A 24,346-nucleotide genomic window follows, 5' to 3' on the forward strand; every position below is an offset into this window, starting at 1 on the left:
GGTTGTGTATTTATTGCAGGAAGTGCTAGGGAAGAAGGTATATAAACCCATTGATGACATACATACACTGGTTTTAGTAAACCTGCCCCCACCCCCACTATGCATATATACAATAGATATTACAATAGAAAGCTCTGCAGAAAGAATATTCGAGAGCTCTTTGAGGAAGGAGAATAAAAGAATGAAGAAAGCAGTAATGGCCACTTCTGTGTGCGGTTATGGCGATGTTTCACTTTCACTTTCTAAGAGGCGGGTCATGTGATCTCTGGTATCATGTGACCCCACAAGGAATGACAGCACTCTGGATCGGTGATCTATTAGTCTGTCCTGTGACCGCTGACACATCCCAGCAATGCTCGGATCGCGGATGACGTCATTCTCTCCGATGATCGGCTTACACAGGCTGCAGCCAATAGGAAGTGTTCCGGGAAGTCCCGCAGCCTGTGCCCCTCCCCCCAGTACAGAGGTCAGGCCATGTAAACAGAGAGCTGACATGTGACGTCCCCGGTAGCGGCCATGGAGTGTGATCGGATGGACAGTCTGGAGGGCTGGGTGGCGGTCCGCCCGGATGTGTTCTCGGAGTCGGAGCGGTGTAGGTTGGGATTCATTGTGGCGTGGAATGAGGTGGAGAGGAAGTTCGCTGTCACCTGTCATAACCGGACGGTGCAGAGGAGAAGGCGGCGGGAGGAGGAGGAGGCCGGGGAGAGGCACAGCTGGGCCGGCCTGTACTCAGTGCGGGATCTGGAGAACATCCACCACCAACTGAGCTCTGTGTGCGGCCTCCTGGAGTCATGCCTGCCCCGCCTCCCAGCACACACCCCCGCGGACATGCTGTGGACTCTGCTCTTCCCCGGGGAGCCGGCCTGGGCGGAGGAGGAGGTGGACGCCGTGTGCCGGGGCCTGGAGCTCTATCTGGGGACGGCGGTAGAACATTGTGGGCGCAGGATCATGCTGGACATTGTGTTCCCGGAGGAGGAGGAAGAGGACGGGGAGAGATACTTCCAGAGCCTGCACGAGGTCCGCAGGACTGGCCTGGAGGAGGGGGTGACCCGGGCCAAGGAGAGACTCCGGACGGTGCGACAACCCACCATACACGGGGGGGATATGACCAATAACGAGAGGGCCACCGGGGGAGGTGTGAGGAGGTCAGAGAACCATGGGATCAGATCAGGAAGCAGTGCGCGGAAATCAGGGTGACGAGGTCAGGAAGCGGTGCGAGGAAATCAGGGTGACGAGGTCAGGGAGCGGTGTGAGGAAATCGGGGTGACGAGGTCAGGGAGCGGTGTGAGGAAATCGGGGTGACGAGGTCAGGGAGCGGTGCCAGGAAATCAGGGTGCTGAGGTCAGGGAGCGGTGCCAGGAAATCAGGGTGACAAGGTCAGGGAGTGGTGCCAGGAAATCAGGGTGACAAGGTCAGGGAGTGGTGCCAGGAAATCAGGGTGACGAGGTCGGTTAGCTGTGTGATGAGTTTAGGGTGTTGAAATTAAGGAACAGTGGAATGTGGTGTGATGAGGTCAGGGAGCGATGTATTGAAATCAGGGTGCTGAGGTCAGGAAGCTGTATAATGAGGTATGATGCAGTCAGGGAGCGGTGCAAGGAAATCGGGTAGATGAGGTCAGGAAGCGGTGCAGAGAAATCAGGGTGCTGAGGTCAGGAAGCTGTATAATGAGGTATGATGCAGTCAGGAAGCGGTGCAGAGAAATCAGGGTGATGAGGTCAGGAAGCCATATGACGAGGTCAGGGAGTGGTGCAAGAAAAACAGGTGGATGCGATCAGGGAGCGGTGCAAGGAAATCAGGGTGATAAGGTCAGGAAGCAGAATGATGAGCTCAGGGAAAGGTGCGATGAGGTATGACGAGGTCGGAGCGGTGCGAGGAAATCAGGTTGATGAGGTCAGGGTAGCGGTGCGAGGAAATCGGGGTGATAAGATCAGGAAGCAGTATGATGAGGTCAGGGACAGTTGCAATGAGGTACAACGAGGTCAGGGAGCAGTGCCAGGAAATCGGAGTGATAAGGTCAGGAAGCAGTATGATGAGGTCAGGGAGAGGTGCAATGAGTTATGATGAGGTCAGGGAGCAGTGCCAGGAAATTGGGGTGATGAGGTCAGGGAGTAATGCAAGGAAATCAGGGTGATAAGGTCAGGAAGCAGTATGATGAGCTCAGGGAGAAGTGCAATGAGGTATGACGAGGTCAGGGAGCAGTGCCAGGAAATTAGGGTGAGGAGGTCAGGGGGAGGTGCAATGATGTATGATGAGGTCAGGGAGCAGTGCTAGGAAATCAGGGTGCTGAGGTAAGGGGGTGGTGCATTAGGGTGTAATGAGGTCATGGAGCGGTGAACGGAAATCAGGTTGATGAGGTCAGGGAGCAGTATGAAGAGGTCAGGGAGTGGTGCAAGGAAATGGGTGAGGAGGTAAGGGAATGCTACAATGAGGTATAACGAGGTCAAGGAACAGTGCAATGAGGTATGATGAGGTCAGGGAGCGTTGAAAGGAAATCAGGGTGATGAGTTCATGGAGTGATGCGAGGAAATCAGGGTGATGATGAGGTCAGGGAGCAGTGTGCGAGGAAATCGGGGTGATAAGGTCAGGAAGCAGTATGATGAGGTCAGGGAGAGGTGCAATGAGGTACAACGAGGTCAGGGAGCGGTGCGAGGAAATCAGGGTGACTAGGTCAGGGAGCGGTGCGAGGAAATCAGGGTGACGAGGTCAGGAAGTGGTGCGAGGAAATCAGGGTGACGAGGTCAGGGAGTGGTGCAAGGAAATCAGGGTGACGAGGTCAGGGAGCGGTGCGAGGAAATCGGGGTGACGAGGTCAGGGAGCGGTGCGAGGAAATCAGGGTGACGAGGTCAGGAAGTGGTGCGAGGAAATCAGGGTGACGAGGTCAGGGAGTGGTGCGAGGAAATCAGGGTGACGAGGTCAGGGAGCGGTGTGAGGAAATCGGGGTGACGAGGTCAGGGAGCGGTGTGAGGAAATCGGGGTGACGAGGTCAGGGAGCGGTGCCAGGAAATCAGGGTGCTGAGGTCAGGGAGCGGTGCCAGGAAATCAGGGTGACAAGGTCAGGGAGTGGTGCCAGGAAATCAGGGTGACGAGGTCGGTTAGCTGTGTGATGAGTTTAGGGTGTTGAAATTAAGGAACAGTGGAATGTGGTGTGATGAGGTCAGGGAGCGATGTATTGAAATCAGGGTGCTGAGGTCAGGAAGCTGTATAATGAGGTATGATGCAGTCAGGGAGCGGTGCAAGGAAATCGGGTAGATGAGGTCAGGAAGCGGTGCAGAGAAATCAGGGTGCTGAGGTCAGGAAGCTGTATAATGAGGTATGATGCAGTCAGGAAGCGGTGCAGAGAAATCAGGGTGATGAGGTCAGGAAGCCATATGACGAGGTCAGGGAGTGGTGCAAGAAAAACAGGTGGATGCGATCAGGGAGCGGTGCAAGGAAATCAGGGTGATAAGGTCAGGAAGCAGAATGATGAGCTCAGGGAAAGGTGCAATGAGGTATGACGAGGTCGGAGCGGTGCGAGGAAATCAGGTTGATGAGGTCAGGGTAGCGGTGCGAGGAAATCGGGGTGATAAGATCAGGAAGCAGTATGATGAGGTCAGGGACAGTTGCAATGAGGTACAACGAGGTCAGGGAGCAGTGCCAGGAAATCAGAGTGATAAGGTCAGGAAGCAGTATGATGAGGTCAGGGAGAGGTGCAATGAGTTATGATGAGGTCAGGGAGCAGTGCCAGGAAATTGGGGTGATGAGGTCAGGGAGTAATGCAAGGAAATCAGGGTGATAAGGTCAGGAAGCAGTATGATGAGCTCAGGGAGAAGTGCAATGAGGTATGACGAGGTCAGGGAGCAGTGCCAGGAAATTAGGGTGAGGAGGTCAGGGGGAGGTGCAATGAGGTATGATGAGGTCAGGGAGCAGTGCTAGGAAATCAGGGTGCTGAGGTAAGGGGGTGGTGCATTAGGGTGTAATGAGGTCATGGAGCGGTGAACGGAAATCAGGTTGATGAGGTCAGGGAGCAGTATGAAGAGGTCAGGGAGTGGTGCAAGGAAATGGGTGAGGAGGTAAGGGAATGCTACAATGAGGTATAACGAGGTCAAGGAACAGTGCAATGAGGTATGATGAGGTCAGGGAGCGTTGAAAGGAAATCAGGGTGATGAGTTCATGGAGTGATGCGAGGAAATCAGGGTGATGATGAGGTCAGGGAGCAGTGTGCGAGGAAATCGGGGTGATAAGGTCAGGAAGCAGTATGATGAGGTCAGGGAGAGGTGCAATGAGGTACAACAAGGTCAGGGAGTGGTGCCAGGAAATCAGAGTGACGAGGTCGGTGAGCTGTGTGATGAGTTTAGGGTGATGAAATTAAGGAACAGTGGAATGTGGTATGATGAGATCAGGGAACGATGTAATGAAATCAGGGTGCTGAGGTCAGGAAGCTGTATAAGGAGGTATGATGCAGTCAGGGAGCGGTGCAAGGAAATCAGGTTGATGAGGTCAGGGAGAAGTGCAATGAGGTATGAAGAGGTCAGGGAGCAGTGCCAGGATATCAGGGTGCTGAGGTAAGGGGGAATCGGGGTGCGGTGCAATAAGGTATGACGAGGTCAGGGAGCGGTGCCAGGAAATCAGGGTGATGAGGTCAGGGAGAGGTGCAATGAGGTATGACGAGGTCAGGGAGCAGTGCCAGGAAATCGGGGTGCTGTGGTCAGAGAGCAATGCCAGGAAATCAGGGTGCTGTGGTAAGGGGGTGGTGCAATAGGGTATGATGAGGTCATGAAGCGGTGAAAGGAAATCAGGTTGATGAGGTCAGGGAGCAGTATGATGAGGTCAGGGAGCAGTGCAAGGAAATCAGGGTGATGAGGTCAGGGAGAGGTGCAATGATGTATGACGAGGTCAGGGAGCAGTGCCAGGAAATCGGGGTGCTGTGTCAGAGAGCAGTGCCAGGAAATCGGTGCGGAGGTAAGCGGGTGGTGCAATGGGGTATGATGAGGTCATGGAGTGGTGAAAGAATATCAGGTTGATGAGGTCAGGGAGCGGTGCGAGGAAATCGGGGTGAGGAGGTAAGGGAACGGTGCAATGAGGTATAACGAGGTTAAGGAACAGTGCAATGTGGTATGACGAGGTCAAGGAGCGGTGCGAGGAAATCGGGGTGATAAGATCAGAAAGCAGAATGATGAGGTTAGGGAGAGGTGCAGTGAGGTACAACGAGGTCAGGGAGCAGTGCCAGGAAATCAGGGTGATGAGGTCAGGGAGTAATGCAAGGAAATCAGGGTACTGAGGTAAGGGGGTGGTGCAATAGAGTATAATGAGGTCATTGAGCAGTGAAAGGAAATCAGGTTGATGAGGTCAGGGAGCGGTGCCAGGAAATTGGGGTGCTGAGGTAAGGGGGTGGTGCAATAGGGTATAATGAGGTCATTGAGCAGTGAAAGGAAATCGGGTTGATGAGGTCAGGGAGCAGTGCCAGGAAATTGGGGTGATGAGGTCAGGGAGCAGTGCCAGGAAATCAGGGTGCGGAGGTAAGGGGGTGGTGCAATGGTGTATGAGGTCATGGAGTGGTGAAAGGATATCAGGTTGATGAGGTCAGGGAGCGGTGCGAGGAAATCGGGGTGAGGAGGTAAGGGAATGCTACAATGAGGTATAACGAGGTCAAGGAACAGTGCAATGTGGTATGACGAGGTCAGGGAGCAGTGCCAGGAAATCGGGTTGATGAGGTCAGAGAGCGGGTGCGAGGAAATTGGGGTGATGAGGTCAGAGAGCGGGTGCGAGGAAATCGGGGTGATGAGGTCAGGGAGCAGTGCAAGAAAATCAGGGTGATGAGGTGGGATGTCGGGAAGCAGTGTATGATGAGGTCAGGGAATGGTGCGATGAGGTATGACAAGGTCAGGGTGATGAGATCAGGGTACAGTGGAATGTGGTATGATTAAATCAGGGAGCGGTATGAGGTCAGTGAACATCACGATGAGGTATGATAAGGTCAGGTAGCGTTGGGATGAGATCTGGAAATGGTGTAATTAAATCAGGGTGATGAAATCGAGGAACGGTGTGATGAGGTATGATGAAGTCAGGGAGCGGTGTGAGGAGCCCAGAGTGATGAAGTCGGGGCATCGCGATGAGGTATGACGAGGTCAGGGAGTCGTATGATAAGATCAGAGGGTGGTATGATGAGGTCAGGGAGTATGATAAGATCAGAGGGTGGTATGATGAGGTCGGGGAGTATGATAAGATCAGAGGGTGGTATGATGAGGTCGGGGAGTATGATAAGATCAGAGGGTGGTATGATGAGGTCGGGGAGTATGATAAGATCAGAGGGTGGTATGATGAGGTCGGGGAGTATGATAAGATCAGAGGGTGGTATGATGAGGTCGGGGAGTATGATAAGATCAGAGGGTTATATGATGAGGTCAGGGAGTCTTATAATAAGATCAGAGGGTGGTATGATGAGGTATGATGAGGTCAGGGAGTATGATAAGATCAGAGGGTGGTATGATGAGGTCGGGGAGTATGATAAGATCAGAGGGTGGTATGATGAGGTCGGGGAGTATGATAAGATCAGAGGGTGGTATGATGAGGTCGGGGAGTATGATAAGATCAGAGGGTGGTATGATGAGGTCAGGGAGTCGTATGATAAAATCAGAGGGTGGTATGATGAGGTATGATGAGGTCAGGGTAATCAGGTCATGGAACAGTGCGATAAGGACAGGCCAGCAGGTCATGGGCTCTGTGTCCTACTGCTGAGTGTTCATTGTAAAGCATCTTGTGAGGAGGAAGGTGACATAGGAGAGACCCAATGGGGGCAATTTAATACAATGACAGTGTGTGTGCAATATAAGACTACCCACCTACTGTGTGATGTAAGCCTCAGATGGGGAAACATCCAATAACATTTTTAGGGGTCAGACTTAAAAAAAATATATATATATATTCTTGCTCTCCCCCCCCCCCCCCCCCCATTTCTCTCTTTCCTCTCACTTTCTCTTTGAGTATCGGACAGGAAGTAAAAGCAAATCTCCCCAATGATACAGATGGCAAAAAAATCCTGACAGAGGGTACAACCCTCCCTTACTCTATCCAAAATTGAAATAAATGAAGCGTTGTATCAACATATATGTTACATATGTCCAAACAATATGTGGAGTCCACTGTGTTTCAGAAAATCCTCGTCTTGAAGATTACATAGCCCTAAGACCATGGGGTTGATTTACTAAAACTGTTGTGCAAAATCTGGTGCCCCTGTGAACAGAAACCAATGAGTTTCCAGGTTTTATTGTTAAAGCTTAAAGTGGTTGCAAAGGCTGAAGGTTTTTTACCTCCATGCATTCTATGCATGAAGATAAAAAACCTTTTGTGAGCAGCAGCCCCCCCATAATACTTACCCGAGCCCCTTCTTGATGCAGCGATGTACACGGGAGCCTTGTCTCTTCGAGGACTTGCACTCCTGATTGGCTTTTTCACCAGCAGGAGTCATTGGCTCCCACTGCTGTCAATCACAGCCATTGAGCCAATCAGGAGATGGAGGGGGTGGGGCCGAGCCGCAGCTCCATGTGTGAATGGACACACAGAGCCGTGGTTCAGGAGCATGCCTGCTTAGGTGCCCCCAGAGCCAGCTGCTTGCTCTGGGGCACCTGGCAGGAGGGAGGGGCCAGGAGCACCAGTGTGGGACCTGAGAAATGAAGGATCCAGACTGCTCTGTGCAAAACCATTACACAGGGAAGGTAAGTATAGCATGTTTGTTATTTAAAAAACGAAGGCTTTAATATCGCTTTACACAAGCTGAAGTTAGAAGCGGATTGGCTACCATATACAGCTACACCAGATTTTGCACTCTCCCAGTTTTAGTAATTCCAGCCCTATGTGTAGTAAATAAAGGAACAACAGTCCTACATGCATCCATCACCTCATCAGAACATATTGCCCCCCATATATGTGAAAGAAGTCGGTATGAGCCCCAATCAGCCATGAACTCTTCAGTCCTTCATAACAATTATGTCCTTCTATCCAGGCTGGCAGTCTCCTATAGAGATGCCAATATCTACAAGTAGCATTCTCGAATTTCCTCACTATTTTAGCAACAAAAATGAATAAAAACTAATATAGTATAAAACCAGCATTAAAAATTAAAGCGGAAATAAACCCACATACAAAAAATTAGAAAAAATAAAACCTGTAAAGACAAAGGCATAATGAGCTAGTATGTATCGCATACTAGCTCATTATGAAATACTTACCTTAAAACGAAACCCCCACAGTGCTGCCCGCTCAGTGACAGGGCGGCCAACATGTCCGGCCGTCCTGCTTCCTTGTTTGCGTCCTCCGACCATCTGATTGGCCGGGTGCGCAATTACATCATTCCCGCGCATGCGCACGGAAGCCGCCGTTCACGGCACTGGGCTCTGAAGGAACGGCACGAGTGGCCGTTCCTTCAGAGCGCATGCGCCGATGACGTCATCGGCTGCATGCACTGTAAATATATCCCAAACTGTGCATGTTTAGGAGATATTTATAGCACCTATAGGTAAGCCTTAATATAGGCTTACCTATAGGCAAAAGCATTTAAAGTGGGTTTACAACCTCTTTAATAATATTAAAAAATACATTTCAATCCCATGCAATGATATGCCTATCAATAATGTCAATAGCAAATGTCCTTTATACACTGCCATGACCGGCATAATGGCTTCAACTTTTCCCGCGTAACCAACAGTCATTGTGCATCATAAAGCTCCGCCTCTCGATGCGTTTCGTCAGCAAGGCCCTTCTTGTTAGTTTTGATGGAGTGGATAAGTTAGACCTCTCAGGTTTTTATTGCTGTCTGTGTCCCGGCTCAGAAAATGTACATGCTGTATGTTTTCTGATGACCCTTATCACAGGGTCTATCAAAAAATAACAAATTGCTGTACAAATGTGACAAATATTTAATATGATTCTTTCTTATGGTCCTAAATCCTAACTCCAGCTTCCAATTAGCTTTACATAGTTTGTTTGGACCAAGCCTTTTCTAAGACGTAGAGGAACGCTGTATAAGCTGTGTAATGTAGTCCGCTGCATATAAGATCCACTTCCAGACCCGGCCTCTTCTGGCACCTTTACCAATGTAATCATCAGTATGTTTTGCTAGAAAATTACTTTGAACCCCCAAACATTATATATATTTTTTAAAGTAGAGGCCCTAGGGAATAAACTGGTGGGTTTTGCAATTTTTTTTATGTCACACGGTATTTGTGCAGTGGTTTTTAACCACTTTACCGCTGAGTACCGTAGTACTACTGCGGCAAAGTGGCTCTTGTAGGTCTGACTACGTAGACCTACGTCGCCAGACTCCTCCCCTGTAGGCGCGCTTCCGCTGTTTTCATTCACAGCGGGAGTCGGGCCAGGGGAGGAGCGGCGGCGATCGCCGCTGCTCTGCCCCGATCGTCGGGGAATCCAGTGTGGAGATCCGCCTGCCTGTGTAAACAGAGCAGGCGGATCTCCTAAGTGACAGGGAGTCACAGATCGGAGTGTTCAGCATAGCTGGACATCTGATCTGTCCCTGACTCACTCAGTCACCTCCCCCCCCCCACACGTTAGTAAGCACCAGGCATACATTAACCCCTTCCCTGCCAGTGTAATTTTTACAGTAACAGTGCATATTTATAGCACTGATTACTGCAGTAATGTCACTGGTACCCCCAAAAGTGTCAAAAATGTCAGTCAAGGGTCCGATCTGTCCGCCGCAATGTCGCAGTCCCGCAAAAAAAATCACAGATCGCCGCCATTACTCGTTAAAAAAAAAACACCAAAAATGACAAAAATCTTTCCCTTAGTTAGTAAACGCAATAACTTTTGCGCAAACCAATCAAAATACGCTTATTGCGATTTTTTTTTTTTTTTTTTTTTTTACCAAACATGGGTAGCAGAAAACAAATTGGCCAAAAATTAAAAAAAAATTGGTTTTTACATCTTTTTTGGGGGGAATTTCATATAAAAAAATGTTAAAAATATTGTTATTTTTTCAAAATAAACGCTCTTTTTTTGTTTATAGCGCAAAAAGTAAAAATCGCACAGGTGATCAAACACCACCAAAAGAAAGCTCTGTTTGTGGGGAAAAAAAGGACGTAAATTTTGTTTGGGTACGGCGTCGCATGACCGCGCAATTGTCAGTTAAAGTCGCACAGAGCCGAATCTCAAAAAGTGGCCCAGACGTAAGACAGCAAAATGCTCTAGTGGTAAAGTGGTTAAAAACGCAATTTTAATGCAAGAAAACACCATACATAACCCATTTTTTTTGTAAACTATAAAAGATGTTACGCTGAGTAAATAGATCCCAAACATGTCACGCTTTAAAATTGAGCAGGCCTGTACAACGGTGACAAATGACATAAGTTTTACTATCCATAGATGACACTTGAAAAACTTACAGGTTACCACTTTAGATGTACAGAGGAAGTCTAGTGCTAATATTGTTTCTCATGATCTGACATTCGCTGTTATACCTCTCATGTGTGGGGACGATCGCTGTTTGCGCTCGGGACCGATGAGTGTGTTTTCCTTTGCACGGAGGACAGGGGCACTTTATTTTTATTTTTACACTTTAATTTTTTTTATCACTTTTATTGCTGTCCCAAGGAATGTAAACATCTTTGTGACAGCAATAAGCATGTGACAGGTACTCTTTATGGAGAGATCTTGGGTCAGTAAGACACCAAATCCCTCCTCTGCCCTTTAAAAGCATTTGATCACTCCAAGATCGGTGTTTTGGAATGCTTTTCATTTATAAAAAATTGCATCATTGACATCTGGGTAAACCAGGAGTGATGTCAGGTCATCGATTCCGGGTTACCATAGTGGAGAATTAATCAAAGCCGATCCCGGTGGGACAGGACAAGCCGCAGAAGGCGATAGACGTCCCCTCCCACTGCTTGTAAAAGCAATCCAGTGGCTAGGTAGCCACTAGGATTGCTTTTTTAAGAGAGCCAACTCTAAAAAGGTTACCGCAGCTTCAGTCATCATCCTGGTATAACTGCCCAAAGTCCAGCGACGTACGGGTACATTGCTGGTCCAGGACTGGATATACATGCTTTGTTCCAGCAGCAGCACAGGGACTTCTTGTCCCATGTCCAGAACAAAATTAAGTCAGGCTGAGCGCCACTCAGCCATTTACAGGAAGCCTTGTATTTTATTTATTTCCGGTAGTTATGTAGCGATGTCAATTTACGCAGCACTTTACATATACATTGTACATTCACACATTCACATCAGTCCCTACCCTCAAGGAGCTTACAATCTAAGATCCCTAACTCACATTCATACATACACATGCTAGGGCCAATTAACCCACCAGCATGCCTTTGGAATGTGGGAGGAAAGTGGAGTACCTGCGCCCCTGGTGCTGGGGGGCGAGCGCTCCCGTCCCCACTAGGCAGCGGGGATGCACTGAGCTGGCTGCACCAATTGCGGCCAGCCACCCGCGAACGCTTCCCCCGCTGAGATAGAAGAACGGTCGGCTGTTGTAAACACAACCGACCGTTCTTTTCTCTGACATGATCACAGTGCACCTGTGATCCTTCTATATAGGATCACAGGTCTCTGTGATCATTTCACAAGTCCCTCCCCCCGCAGTTAGTAACCACTCTCATAGGCTTACATTTAACCCTTTGATCACCCACTAGGTTAACCCCTTCCCTGCCAGTGTCATTATGACAGTAGCGGTGCGTATTATTAGCACTGATTACTGTAGTAATGTCGCTGGTACCCCCAAAAGTGTCAAAAAGGTCAGTTAAGTGTCCAATCTGTCCGCCACAATGTCGCAGTCCCACAAAAAATCGCAGATCGTTGCTGTTACTAGTTAAAAAGAAATAAAAATGACATGAATATTTTCTAGTTTGTAGACTCGATAACTTTTATGCAAACCAATCAAAATACACTTATTGCAATGTTTAAAAAAAAAAAAAAATGTAGCAGAAATACAAATTGGCTTAAAAGGATGAAAAATATATATATATTTTTTTTTGAGAATGTTATGTAGCAGAATGTGAAAAATATATATATATTTTTTTTTCATAATTGTCGCTCTTTTTGTTTATAGCACAAAAAATAAAAATCGCACAGGTGATCAAATACCACCAAAAGAAAGCTCTGTTAGTAGGGAAAAAAGGACATCAATTTTATTTGGGTACAGCGTCGCACAACCGCACAATTTTCCATTAAAATAACGCAGTGCCGAATCGCAAAAAATGGCCTGTCATTAAGGTGGGCAAATCTTTCCGGTCCAGAACTGGTTAAGGGAATTCCTTGGGGACCCCCCCCCCCCCCAGTCACCATAACTAGTGTCCCCATTGGAAGATTTCCCCTCTATTACTTTTCTGGGGACAACCCAAAATTTGGGATTTTCTTTTACTTTCACTTTAAATGATAATAGTAAACAGGACATATAGAGAGGGTGAGTCTCCCTAATGGGGACACAGACAGGAATAAAACCCTGACAGAGGTCCTAATCCTCTCCACTTTATCCAAAACTAAAAAAAAAAAAGTTTTGCTTTAGTTATACTTTAACATTTAAGCTTAACCCACCTAGCATTTAGTCGAATATACACACGCCTAGTATTTTTGCATGCCAAAACTCTGCTGCTTCTGGGTGTGCTGGCAGTCGTTTTTTTTTTTTTTTTATCTGCCTCTAAACTCCTCAAAATGGTTATGTGTGCATGGACACATAGGCTAACATTCAGGAGCGTTCAAAGGCAGAAAAAAAAACACCAGACACCCTCGAATATTATCCAGTGTGCATGAGGCCTATTAGTGAAGGAAATAGTTTGTTTAGACCAGTTTGGTACGAATACTTTAAATGGGATAATACCACTTAATGGCCACTAGATGGAGCTTATGAATAGAGGGAATAATTATATCGGACAAAGCACAGTCATTTTTCATTGCAGCTGTGTAAAAGTCACGTTTGTATAGCAATTTTTTTTTTAAATTACAGGCGGTCCCCAGGTTACAAACAAGATAGGGTCTGTAGGTTTGTTCTTAAAGTGGAGTTCCACCCGAAAATTATACTTACCTCCATCTTCTCGCTCCGGGTCACCTGAAAAACAAATGGATAATCGCAATTTTTATTTTTTTTTACTTACCTGGTTTAGTAGAAAATATACTTACCTTACTTCCTTCTTCCTCCCCTCGGCGGCCATGGCGATTCGTCACTTCCTGGCTTGCAATGATTCCTGGGAGCTGGACGTCATAGCTCCCAGGAATCAATGCGCCGGCACCGGCCCCGACGTCAGTTCCGGTGCGCGCGCGTCATTCCCTTCTAAACAGCTTCTGGGCATGCCCAGAAGCTGTAGAGGGATGACGCGCGCGACCCGGAAGTGACGTCGGGGCCGGCACAGAGCATCGTGGGACCAAAGAAGGCGGAAGAAGACGCCGAAGAGGATCTCGCTGGCTTCAAGCTGCCCACATCTGAGATAGCAGCGCTGGACAAGACGTTTGCAAGGTAAGTATTTGTCCTAACAGGTAAGTGCAACCCGGGACAGATCAGAGGCTAGCCATTGTGGAATGCACTAGCCCTGACTGTCCCGGGGGTATTTTTATTAAAAAAAACGTTCACTGGGTGGAACTCCGCTTTAAGTTGAATTTGTGTGTAAGTTGGAACAGGTACATTTTTAAGTGTAGCTCCAGCCACAAGTTAAGTTTAAGCTTTTTGAATAGTAAAAAGCATAGGGAAGGGTTAACACCCCTGTAACATTAGGTTTGCTGTCTGTGCCCCTGTTCAGAAGATTTCGACCTCACTTTTCTGTCCCTATGACAAATGGATTTTAAACATTTTGAGTTGTCATGGAAACAAGGATTGGTGATAAAGCTTCAGTGGAGACACATTTTTCCCATGAGAACTCTTGGAGCCTTTTTACACTGAGGCGCTTTTCAAGTGCTTTGGCGCTAAAAAAAAAAAAAGCACCTGAAAAGCTCACAAAACCCTGATCCCATTGAAATCAATGAATGCTTTCACACCGGGGCGGTGCGCTGGCGGGACGGTGAAAAAAATAATGCAAGCAGCATCTTTGGAGCATGTTTGAAGGGCTAAAAAAAAAGCGCCTCAAAAACGCCCCTCTCTCTATTGACATAAATGGGAAGTACCTAAAAAGCTTTTTAAAGGTGCCTCAAAATGTTTCTTAACCACTTCTGAACTGAAATAATTTGCCCCCTTAATGACCAGGCCATTTTTTGCGATTTAGCACTGCTTTAATTTAACGGACAATTGTGCGGCCGTGCGACACTGTACCGAAATAAAATTGATGTCCTCTTTTTTTCCCCACAAATAGAGCTTTATTTTGGTGGTATTTGATCACCTGTGCGATTTTTCTTTTTTTTTTATTTTATGTGCTATAAACTAAAAAATGCGACAATTCTGAAAAAAAAAAAAAAATAAACAACAATATTTTTCACTTTCTGCTATATAACATTCCCAATAAAAAAAATGGAAAAATCTAACTTTTTTCATCATTTTAGGCCAATTTGTATTCTGCTTTTGGTAAAAAAAAAAAAAATCGCAAAAAGTGTATTTCGATTGGTTTGTGCAAAAGTTAACGCGTCTACAAACTAAGGGAAATATTTGTCATTTTTATTTATTTATTTTTACTAGTAATTGGGGATGTAACGATATCGAAGATATCGCAATATCGTATCGTCGTGGTCGTCTAGATATCGTCGTGGTCGTCTAGATATCGTCGTGGTCGTGTCTCGATATCGTCGTGGTCGTGTCTCGATATCGTCGTGGTCGCGTCTCGATATCGTCGTGGTCGTCTAGATATCGTCGTGGTCGTCTAGATATCGTCGTGGTCGTGTCTTGATATCGTCGTGGTCGCGTCTCGATATCGTCGTGGTCGTGTCTCGATATCGTCGTGGTCGTGTCTCGATATCGTCGTGGTCGCGTCTCGATATCGTCGTGGTCGTCTAGATATCGTCGTGGTCGTGTCTAGATATCGTCGTGGTCGTGTCTAGATATCGTCGTGGTCGCGTCTCGATATCGTCGTGGTCGTCTAGATATCGTCGTGGTCGTCTAGATATCGTCGTGGTCGTGTCTCGATATCGTCGTGGTCGCGTCTTGATATCGTCGTGGTCGTCTAGATATCGTCGTGTTCGTCTAGATATCGTCGTGGTCGTGTCTCGATATCGTCGTGGTCGTCTAGATATCGTCGTGGTCGTGTCTCGATATTGTCGTGGTCGTGTCTCGATATTGTCGTGGTCGTGTCTCGATATCGTCGTGGTCGTCTAGATATCGTCGTGGTCGTCTAGATATCGTCGTGGTCGTGTCTCGATATCGTCGTGGTCGCGTCTCGATATCGTCGTGGTCGTCTAGATATCGTCATGGTCGTCTAGATATCGTCGTGGTCGTGTCTCGATATCGTCGTGGTCGCGTCTCGATATCGTCGTGGTCGTCTAGATATTGTCGTGGTCGTCTAGATATCGTCGTGGTCGTGTCTCGATATCGTCGTGGTCGTCTAGATATCGTCGTGGTCGTCTAGATATCGTCGTGGTCGTGTCTCGATATCGTCGTGGTCGTGTCTCGATATCGTCGTGGTTGGGTTACAATATTAAAAGGACAGGTGTCTGTCAAAAAGCAAGAGGAATAAACACAGTCCCGCAGAACAAATCATTGTTAACTACATAGACCAGAGTTTAAGGATTTTTTTTACTGTTTTTTTTTTTTTCTTGCAATGTAGATATTTTGATCTTTCTGATGAAAAACGTGAACATAAGCTAAATGATAGGTCAGTGTTTTTTTTAAAGGCTTTTTGACTGACTATTTTATTTAAGTTTAAGTTATGTTCCTAAATACCAGTTTTAAAAGGCTGCCTTTATTTGCCTTGCACATTTAAACCTGACTTAACTTGATCTTTGTTTGCACTTAAAGGGAATTGCCTATTGTTTGTTTACAATTGTTCTTGCTGCTTCTTAACTTGAACATTGCACAGAAGAATCAGTTATGCAACCAAATATTACTATACAGAATATTGATGTTCCTGACTACAACTTGCACTTTAAGGCTGCATTCACATGTCAGCGTATGATCGCGGGCAGAACCTCCGCGGTTCCGCCCGCGATTCGGAGATTTATTGCAAATCGCGGGACGCCTATCGTTGCCCGTTGATTTGCAATAGCCCCCCAAACGCCGAGCGATGTTGCCGCGATTTACGCCCGCCGAATCGCGGCAACATCACGCAAACAAAATCGCGGGACGCAATACACTCCAAAGAAGCTCTTGTACTTTTTTGGAGCGTATTGCGTCCCGCGATTTTGTTTGCGCGATGTTGCCGCGATTCGGCGGGCGTAAATCGCGGCAACATCGCTCAGCGTTTGGGGGGCTATTGCAAATCAACGGGCAACGCTAGGCGTCCCGCGATTTGCAATAAATCTCCGAATCGCGGGCGGAACCGCGGCGGTTTTGCCCGCGATCATACGCTGACATGTGAATGCAGCCTTAAAGCACTATGTGATCAGTGTTTTATGTTGTCATTCATAAATACAACAATAAATTGCCTGTTGACTGGCAAAAGCAGAATAAATGTCGGTATTTTTTCGCTATTATCATCACAAACACTATCATGAGCTATTTAACAATACCATGAGCTTTTCCACAATATCGCAATAAATATCGTACTGTGAGGTCAATATCGAAATTGTATCGTACTGTGAGATTTTGATATCGTTACATCCCTACTAGTAATGGCGATCTGCAATTTTTAGCAGGACTGCGACATTGCGGCGGACAGTTCGGACCCCTAACTGACATTTTTGACACTTTTGGGGGGGCCAGTGACATTACTTCAATGATCAGCGCTGATTACTGTAGGACAGCAGGCTGGGTTTACAGCACAGCTACAGAACTGACCAGGCTGGGATAGAGTATTTATTGGGAAGCAGAGGGACTGGCAGGGATTTCACAAAAAGGAAGCAATACAAAGAGAACAGTGCGTATGACAGTCTGTCAGATGTGCATGCTGGAAAACCAACATCTGACCGACTCCCAATCAGCACTCTCAGCCAATGGCAGAGAGCGCTGATTGGAATTTCATGACGGGGGCCTCCTGTGAGAACACAATAGCTTAGCGGGGGAGATAGCTGTACTAACTTTGCACAGGGAGTACCGCATCTCTGACCGGAGCTGACAGTTTTGATGGGTTCAATGGAAGAAAACGAATAGTGTGTACCAGGCTTAAGGCACCACTTCTACGGTGATCTCCACCAGCTTCTAGGTTCCCATGCTGAGTGGTTGCCTTGCTGCATTGTGAACGCAGGGGGTGACTTGTTCAGCACAGGAGCTATTCAGAGAACGCTTTCCTTTTTGTAAAGATATTCCCTGACAAAAGAAGGTGGGAAGGCGGGATGGTGACATCATTTTGTCCACCTCCTCCAATCAGAGAATGCCTTACATTCATTAAAGCGTAACTCCACTTTTGTTGAGAAAAAACATTCCCCTCTGGGTGATCTATGTACATTGCAGGGATTATAACAACCTTTGTTGCAGTGAAGAAATCCCTGTTTGTTCCTCTGTGCTGAGTGGGTCTAATGGGAGTGGTTTCCTAATTATCAATCAGCTGTGGCAGCTGCAGAGCACTAATGAGGAAATCTGCTGAACCTGCATCCTATTCCTATTGGCAATATCTCACCAAAAATGACATTTTTTTTCCAGGGGATGCCATAAATCTGACTTGTATCTTAGGCAGACTTCTGGGAAAATTGGTGAGCCAATCACACAAGCAGGAAATTATGTTTCTGGGGTGCGGTCAGTACACATTCTGTGTATAGAACAGCTCCAGGTAGCCATATTGCATTGCATTTCACAGAAAATTACAGAACTGCAGATTGAAAAGGAAAGGTAATTTTTAATAACATTCAATTACAATATGACTTGTACTGGAAAAGAGAAATGGACAGAGGGCGCACCAGCCTAGCGCATTATCTTTAAAACTATTTATTGTAATAGACATGTATACACATTATACTCACAAAACGATTATGCAACATGGGCAATAAGCAATGAGGGACAACCAGGGGTCTCCACTGGGCATCCTCAGCTGCCGTAGGCCGTGGAAGGATGTGGACCTCCAAAAAACTGCTTACGTGTTTTGGGATGTTCCCCCTTCATCAGAGCTAGATCTGATGAAGGGGGAACACCTGGAAACGCGTAAGCGTTTTTTTGGAGGTCAACATCCTTCTACGGCAGCTGAGGATGCCCAGTGGAGACCCCTGGTGGTCCCTCATTGCTTATTGCCCATGTTTCATAATCATTTTGTGAGTATAATGTGTATACATGTCTATTACAATAAATTGTTTTAAAGATAATGCACTAGGCTGGTGCGCCCTCTGTCCATTTCTCTTTTCCAGTATCTGCTTTGGGTTACCACGACCCGTTGAGAGGGGCAGCACAGCCTGAATTTACTACAATTTGACCTGAATCACATTTTCAGGATACCAGCCGCAAGGCCACCCCTCAAGCGCAGGAGTAATTTGCTCTTTGTACAATATGACTTGTGTCACAATTCTATACAGTATATTATTTTTTCTTTATTTACTATTTTTTTCCCAACGAAAGTGGAGTTACACTTTAAGCAAAAAATAAGGCGTTCTGTGAATGGTGCCTGAGCCAAGTGAGTGACCCCCTGTGTTCATTATGTAGCAGGGCAGCCGCTCTGCACTGGACCCAAAAGTTGTCAGACTTAGCGGTGCCTTCTACAGAGATTTCCAGGGGGATCCCACAGGTAGGGGACATACCTACATACATTGTCCCAGCTTAGTTCAATGTAACTATGGAACAATATCCATACCCAGACTGAAATTGGTAAAGCTGAAGTTTGGTTATTTGTTTGCAGCAGATTGTTTATATGACTTTTGTGTTGTGGGGGGAAAAAAAATCAAATTTCAGTGGAAATAAATAATAAATGTGTGTCTTTTATTTTTAATTTTCTAGATTCTTCATCAGCATAAAAATGCAGATAAAATGACGTCTTTACTTAAAGTTTACGAGGAGGAAGATGAAGCTTTTATGGAATTAGTTACCGTGGCAACCCAATTTTACCAATACTTACTGCAGCCTTTCCGGGATATGAGGGAGCTTGCGATATTATACAAGCTGAAAATACTGGTAGGGGATTACGCCTTTTATCTGTTTTTAAGCCTTTTCTGTTAGAGAATCTTTAAGCTTTGTTTCTAGAGTAGTTTGAACCAATTATAGTCAAAGTGATTTATACGTGCAATTCTATCAGTCTAAATGCAGCCTGTCCTGAATCTCCAGGCTTTCTGTGCATAGTTTTTCTCTTATCTTACTTAAAAAAAAAATCCATACGCCGTGTGACTGTTTCATTAGGGGTCATGATGACAGATGCTCTGTCACCAAGATAAAGAGAGAAAAGTTTCTTTATGGAAATGGAAATAAGACAAGGCACATCTACCCAGTCCTGCTTGTCATTTTTGCATGTTTTTATTTTCATAAGTATTACACTACCACTATGCAACCATTGGCATTCCCTTCAATAAAAAAGCATTAGCTGGGGGAGGAGGGGGTCCTTTCTTTCCATTATTAAGTTAAAGTACAACTATAGGCAAAACTTTTTGTGCTCATTTCAGAGAGTAAGGCTCCTTTCACACGAGCGGTGCGCCCGACGTAGTCCGTTCTGCTCAGCAGGGGATTGATCCGCTGATCCCCCACTGAGCAGGTGGATGACAGGTCCATCTCCGCTCTGTGTGTGTAGAGGTGGAGCTGTCAGATCCCCGCTCTCCTCTATGGGGAGATCGGATGAGAACTGACCGACTGTCCGTTCTCATCCGATCAGATCCTCCAGACGGATGGAAAATAGGGTTTCTATCCGTCCGGAATTCACAAACTGGACCGGGTAGCAGCGGGTGTCAGCGGAGATGTCTCCGCTGACATCCGCTGCCCCATAGGGATGCATGGAGCATCCGATCAGGTCCGCCAGAAAAACTGACAGGGGGATCGGATCGCCTTTGTGAAAGGGGCCTAAGGGACTAGGGAGGGTTATTTTTTTGCCTTCTGTGTCCCATAGGGGACATATACCTTCACTTCCTGTCCCATAGCCAAAACCTGAAAGGAAAGGAAATCCCTGCAGGTTAAGGGAATCCTATGAGGCCCCCCAGGTCACCAGAGCTAGTGTCCCCATTGGAAGATTTCCTCTCTATTACTTTACTTTTCTGGGGACAACCCATAATTTGTGATTTTCTTTTATTTTCAGTTAATGGGACAAATGGAGAGGGTGAATCTCCCTAATAGGGGCACAGACTGCAATAAAAACCCGACAGGGGTTCTAATCCATCTCCCCACTCTTCAAAACTAAAAAAAAAAAAAATGTTGCCCTTTGATTATACGTTTAACTTTTTCTTATTTATTGAAGGACACAATTCAGAATTAGTTGGGTTATACTGCTACTTCTTTAAGGTTAGGACTCTGGCAAAAACATTGTAAGCCAGCCCCCATGTATCTGCTGCTCTACCCAACATGCCTCAGCTTTTTGTTAGTGTTATAGGAGGTTGGATGCCATTTATGTTTTCTGAACATAGTCAGTACTTTTGATTTGTGGAATTATTTTGTCTATGACTTCATCAAGATTCCTCGCTGACACTGCTGCGTGAGCTGGTCTCTATAATGCAGCCAACCAGATCAGCGTCTCCGCAGCTTTGCATTGGAGGCCACACCCGGAACCAACTAAACTGAATGTGCAGGGCTGGCCTAGATGTTACCTTGGGACACGGGGCTCTGAATTGTGATGCTTAATAGAGTGTTCTGTGTTTACCATGGAGTGATTTACAGGTCCAAAGCCATGGCACAGTCTCAACTGGTAGATGAGGTGCTGAGAGTGTCAATGGGGGACCCGAGAAGAGGCGGTCTGGGGCCGCTCTGTGCAAAACCATTGCACAGAACTGGTAGGTATAACACTTTGTAGGAAAATTGTGGCCTCGAGCACCATTTGCGGTCATGTGGCCTCCATCCCTAAGACCCCGTTCACACTGGGGCGACTTGTCAGGCGACCTGGTCGCCTGACAAGTCGCAGTGGGTCACCTGCCATAGAGCAGCACAGGACCCGTTCTAATAGGAGCGACACAAGTCGCTCCGACTTAGAAAAAGGGTCCTGAGCTTCTTTGGGGCGACCTGGAGCGACCTGCATTGACTTCAATGATATGAAGTCCGTGTCGGCCGCTCCGAGGACTTCACAGGTCGCCCCGGCAAGTTGGGTCGCTCATATGTGAACCGCTCTTAATCTATACTGTACATACAAGTTTGCATAAACAAACATACCCTGTTTTGTTTTTGGTTTCTTTACATCAAAGCTTTACAATCACTTAACACAGGATCTGCTTCACTGTTGGCACTACTGGGCACCTTTTCAAATTTCCTGCTATGGTAACTTTACCATAGTGTGGATTAAGACTCAGAGACTAGGAGCTGGCGTCATGTCAGGGTGGAGGGTTGCTTGCTCTGCTTTCTGTTTCCTGCAATTCAGCATCCTGCTGCTTCTGCTCCAGTCTGTCCACTGCCTGTCTAGAGTGACCTAGTCACTTCAGGCCACCCAATACCCATCATTAGCACCAGCTGCCTGAGTTTGTGCATGCCAGAGACCTTGCCTCACATTGGGCATTATTACTGCACAGACACAACAGAAAGGACAGTTTTTCTTCCATGGGTGACCTCAGCTCATACCATCCTAGTGTTTCTGAGGGTATTGTACTCAGAAGAAACCTACCCCTGTAATCTGGACCTGGGACCCCCTATTCAGGGTGGATAAAAATCAATATGGGAGAGGAGCATTATCAATTTGTGGGGTTACCCTTTGGTCTAACCTCTGCTCCTCGGGTCTTCCCAGAAGTGTTAGCCCTGGTGCTAGCGTTGTTACGCCAACAAGGGATTGCAGTACTGGGCTACTTGGACGACCTCCTTCTGTGAGCAGAGTCCCCTCCAACTCTGGTGGAAAACCTGGAAATTACTATACGAACTCTGAAGGCGTTGGGCTGGATTCTGAATTTTTAAGAAGTCTGCTTTGGTCCCAGAAATTGCAGGCTGCAATTTGTCTCATGCTGTCCATCAGATGGTCATTCCTCTGGACTTGCATGAGGGTGATGGGCCTGATGGTTTCTATCTCCATGGTGGTTCCGTTTGCACAGTTCCATATGAAGTCCCTGCAAAGGGAGATTCTGGCCAAATGGGACAAGACTCTGCAGTCTCTGGACAATCAGATCTGGCTGAGCCAGGGAACGAAGGAGTCCCTGATATGGTGGCTTCGTTCTTCAGCGCTCCGGCTGGGCAAATCCTTCCTTCCCTTGTATTGGACACTGGTCACCATGGATGCCAGCCTGTCCGGCTGGGGGAGGCAATTCCGGCAAAAATTCTGCTCAGGGGATCTGGACATTGGAAGAGTCCAGACTATACCGATCAATGTCTTGGAACACCCGAGCGAACAGACGGTGCCTGGACCATCAGGTGGATCGTCTTCAGGGATGTCCAGTGCACATTCAATCGGACAATGCCATGGCTGTGGCTTATGTCAGTCGCCAAAGGGGTAAAAAAAGTGTCCTAGCAGCTCGGGAGGTAGCCAGCATTCTAAGGTGGGCAAGGCCATTTGTTCCAGCCCTCTCCGCCGTATACATTCCCAGGGTGGAAAACTGGCAGGCAGATTACTTCAGTTGGCAGGCGTCGGACCAAGGGGAGTGGTCCCTTCATCCGGAGGTGCTTCATCAGTTGTGTCTCCGGTGGGGCATCCCCGAGGTTGATCTGTTGGTATCTTGGCTCAACAGAAAGGTGCAGAGGTTTCTGGCTCGGTCACGGGATCCTCTGGCGGACGCCGCAGACGTGCTGGTGGCCCTGTGGGGTCAGTATCCTCTAATTTACTTCTTCCCTCCTCTCCAGTCTCTGCCAAGACTTCTACGCAGGATCCAGGCAGAAGGGATTCCGGTCATCCTAGTGGCCCTGGTCGGGCCCCGCCCGGGCTTGACACGCCGATCTGGTGCGACTGGTCGCCCATGTTCATTGGAAGCGTCCTCTCAAGGAGGATCTGCTGTCCCAAGGACCAATCTTGCATCCTGCTTTACAGTCACTGGCTTTGACGGCTTAGCTGTTGAATGCCAGGTGCTGAACGATAGAGGTTTATCTGAGTCAGTGATTCCAACGCTGTTAAAAGCTAGGAAATCTACTTCTAGGAAGATCTTCCACCGTACATTGCGTGGTGTGAGTCTCTTGGGGTTCATCCTGGCTCCTTCTCGGTGGCTCGAATTTTGACCTTCCCTCAAGGCACAGAAATTTGCCTTGAGTACCATCCAGGGCCAGGTGTCGACATGGCGGTGAATCCAAGCTCTGCAGGCTAAGATAACTTGCACTGCATTGATGCATTCACACAATTTCACAGTAACCATGAGATAAAACAAAGTTCAGGAATATTCCTTTATCCTATTGTTTTGCAAACATTGTTTTGTTTTGCAAATCTAAGTACACTACAAACTGTATGATTGAATCAGTTCTGATATCGCTGTTTTACTAACTTTCATTTTGTTTGCAAATATTAAAGATTCTAACTGCCAGCAAGAATAAGTATTTACATTTATAGAGCACCTGTCATTTCTGGCAGCGCCTGTTAACGGGCATCCACTCACCTGCTGCCGCCACGTCCCTCACCTTGTTGTGTCACTGCTGCATCACCAGCCATCCCATTAAAGTGAATGGGACCGTCGGTGAGTCGACAGCGGGTTAGAAGAGGAGGAGCCGCTGCGGGACAGAGATGACAGTTGCTCTTTTAAAATTTATGATTTAATTTGAGTTGATTTAAATCAAGCCTTTTCACTAGTGATATAAATCGACTTGATTGAAATCAAATCCACCCTGCACCCATTATTCTAGGGTTGTTCTCTGAGTCTTCCTCAGCTCTGTCAATTGAGCAAGAGACCTCCCATGTCCACTCTGGATGCCTTAACTGTTTGTGCTCGGCTACTGTGGCACTCTTCCTGCAGGGAGTGGGTCAGAAAATGTCCCTTTTGGAATTTGTAGATTGGGAGTCTGTTCCCACTACAGTATGGATACAACAGTAACCCACCTTAGCAGAATCGCCACCAAATTGGATGGGGTGTGTTTTTTTTTTTTTCTTTTTGACATTAGAGGTGGTAAATAGAATGTCCCAGCATCCAGAATGACAAGTCTTGTCTGAAAACTTTTCAAAGCAATATGAAATCCATAAAACATTGACCTAATTGTACTGAGTAGCAGGATCTTGTAATGTTAAAGATCATTCTCGCTCTAAGAAAAATATTGGAAAAACTGGGAAATGTAAATTGTATTTCCTGGTTTGGTAGGATACATTTGCTTAGCTTTCTTATCTAATTCAGATGCTTAAACATAGAGATT

General features: G+C 46.8%; 1 protein-coding gene across 1 annotated transcript in view; it reads left to right on the forward strand.

Moving 5' to 3' along the window:
• The first annotated feature begins 404 nt into the window (after positions 1-404).
• The window catches only part of WHAMM (WASP homolog associated with actin, golgi membranes and microtubules), a 79,311-nt gene continuing 55,369 nt past the window's right edge, over positions 405-24,346 (forward strand). The window contains exons 1-2 of the mRNA XM_082254026.1: positions 405-1,074; positions 18,917-19,090. Coding sequence (XP_082110152.1) covers positions 517-1,074; positions 18,917-19,090 — 732 coding nt within the window. The 5' untranslated portion in view covers positions 405-516. The remainder of the gene's footprint in view (positions 1,075-18,916; positions 19,091-24,346) is intronic.

The sequence above is a fragment of the Pelophylax lessonae genome (assembly GCF_965119305.1).
Source record: "Pelophylax lessonae genome assembly, chromosome: 4".
Classification (NCBI taxonomy): Eukaryota; Metazoa; Chordata; class Amphibia; order Anura; family Ranidae; genus Pelophylax; species Pelophylax lessonae.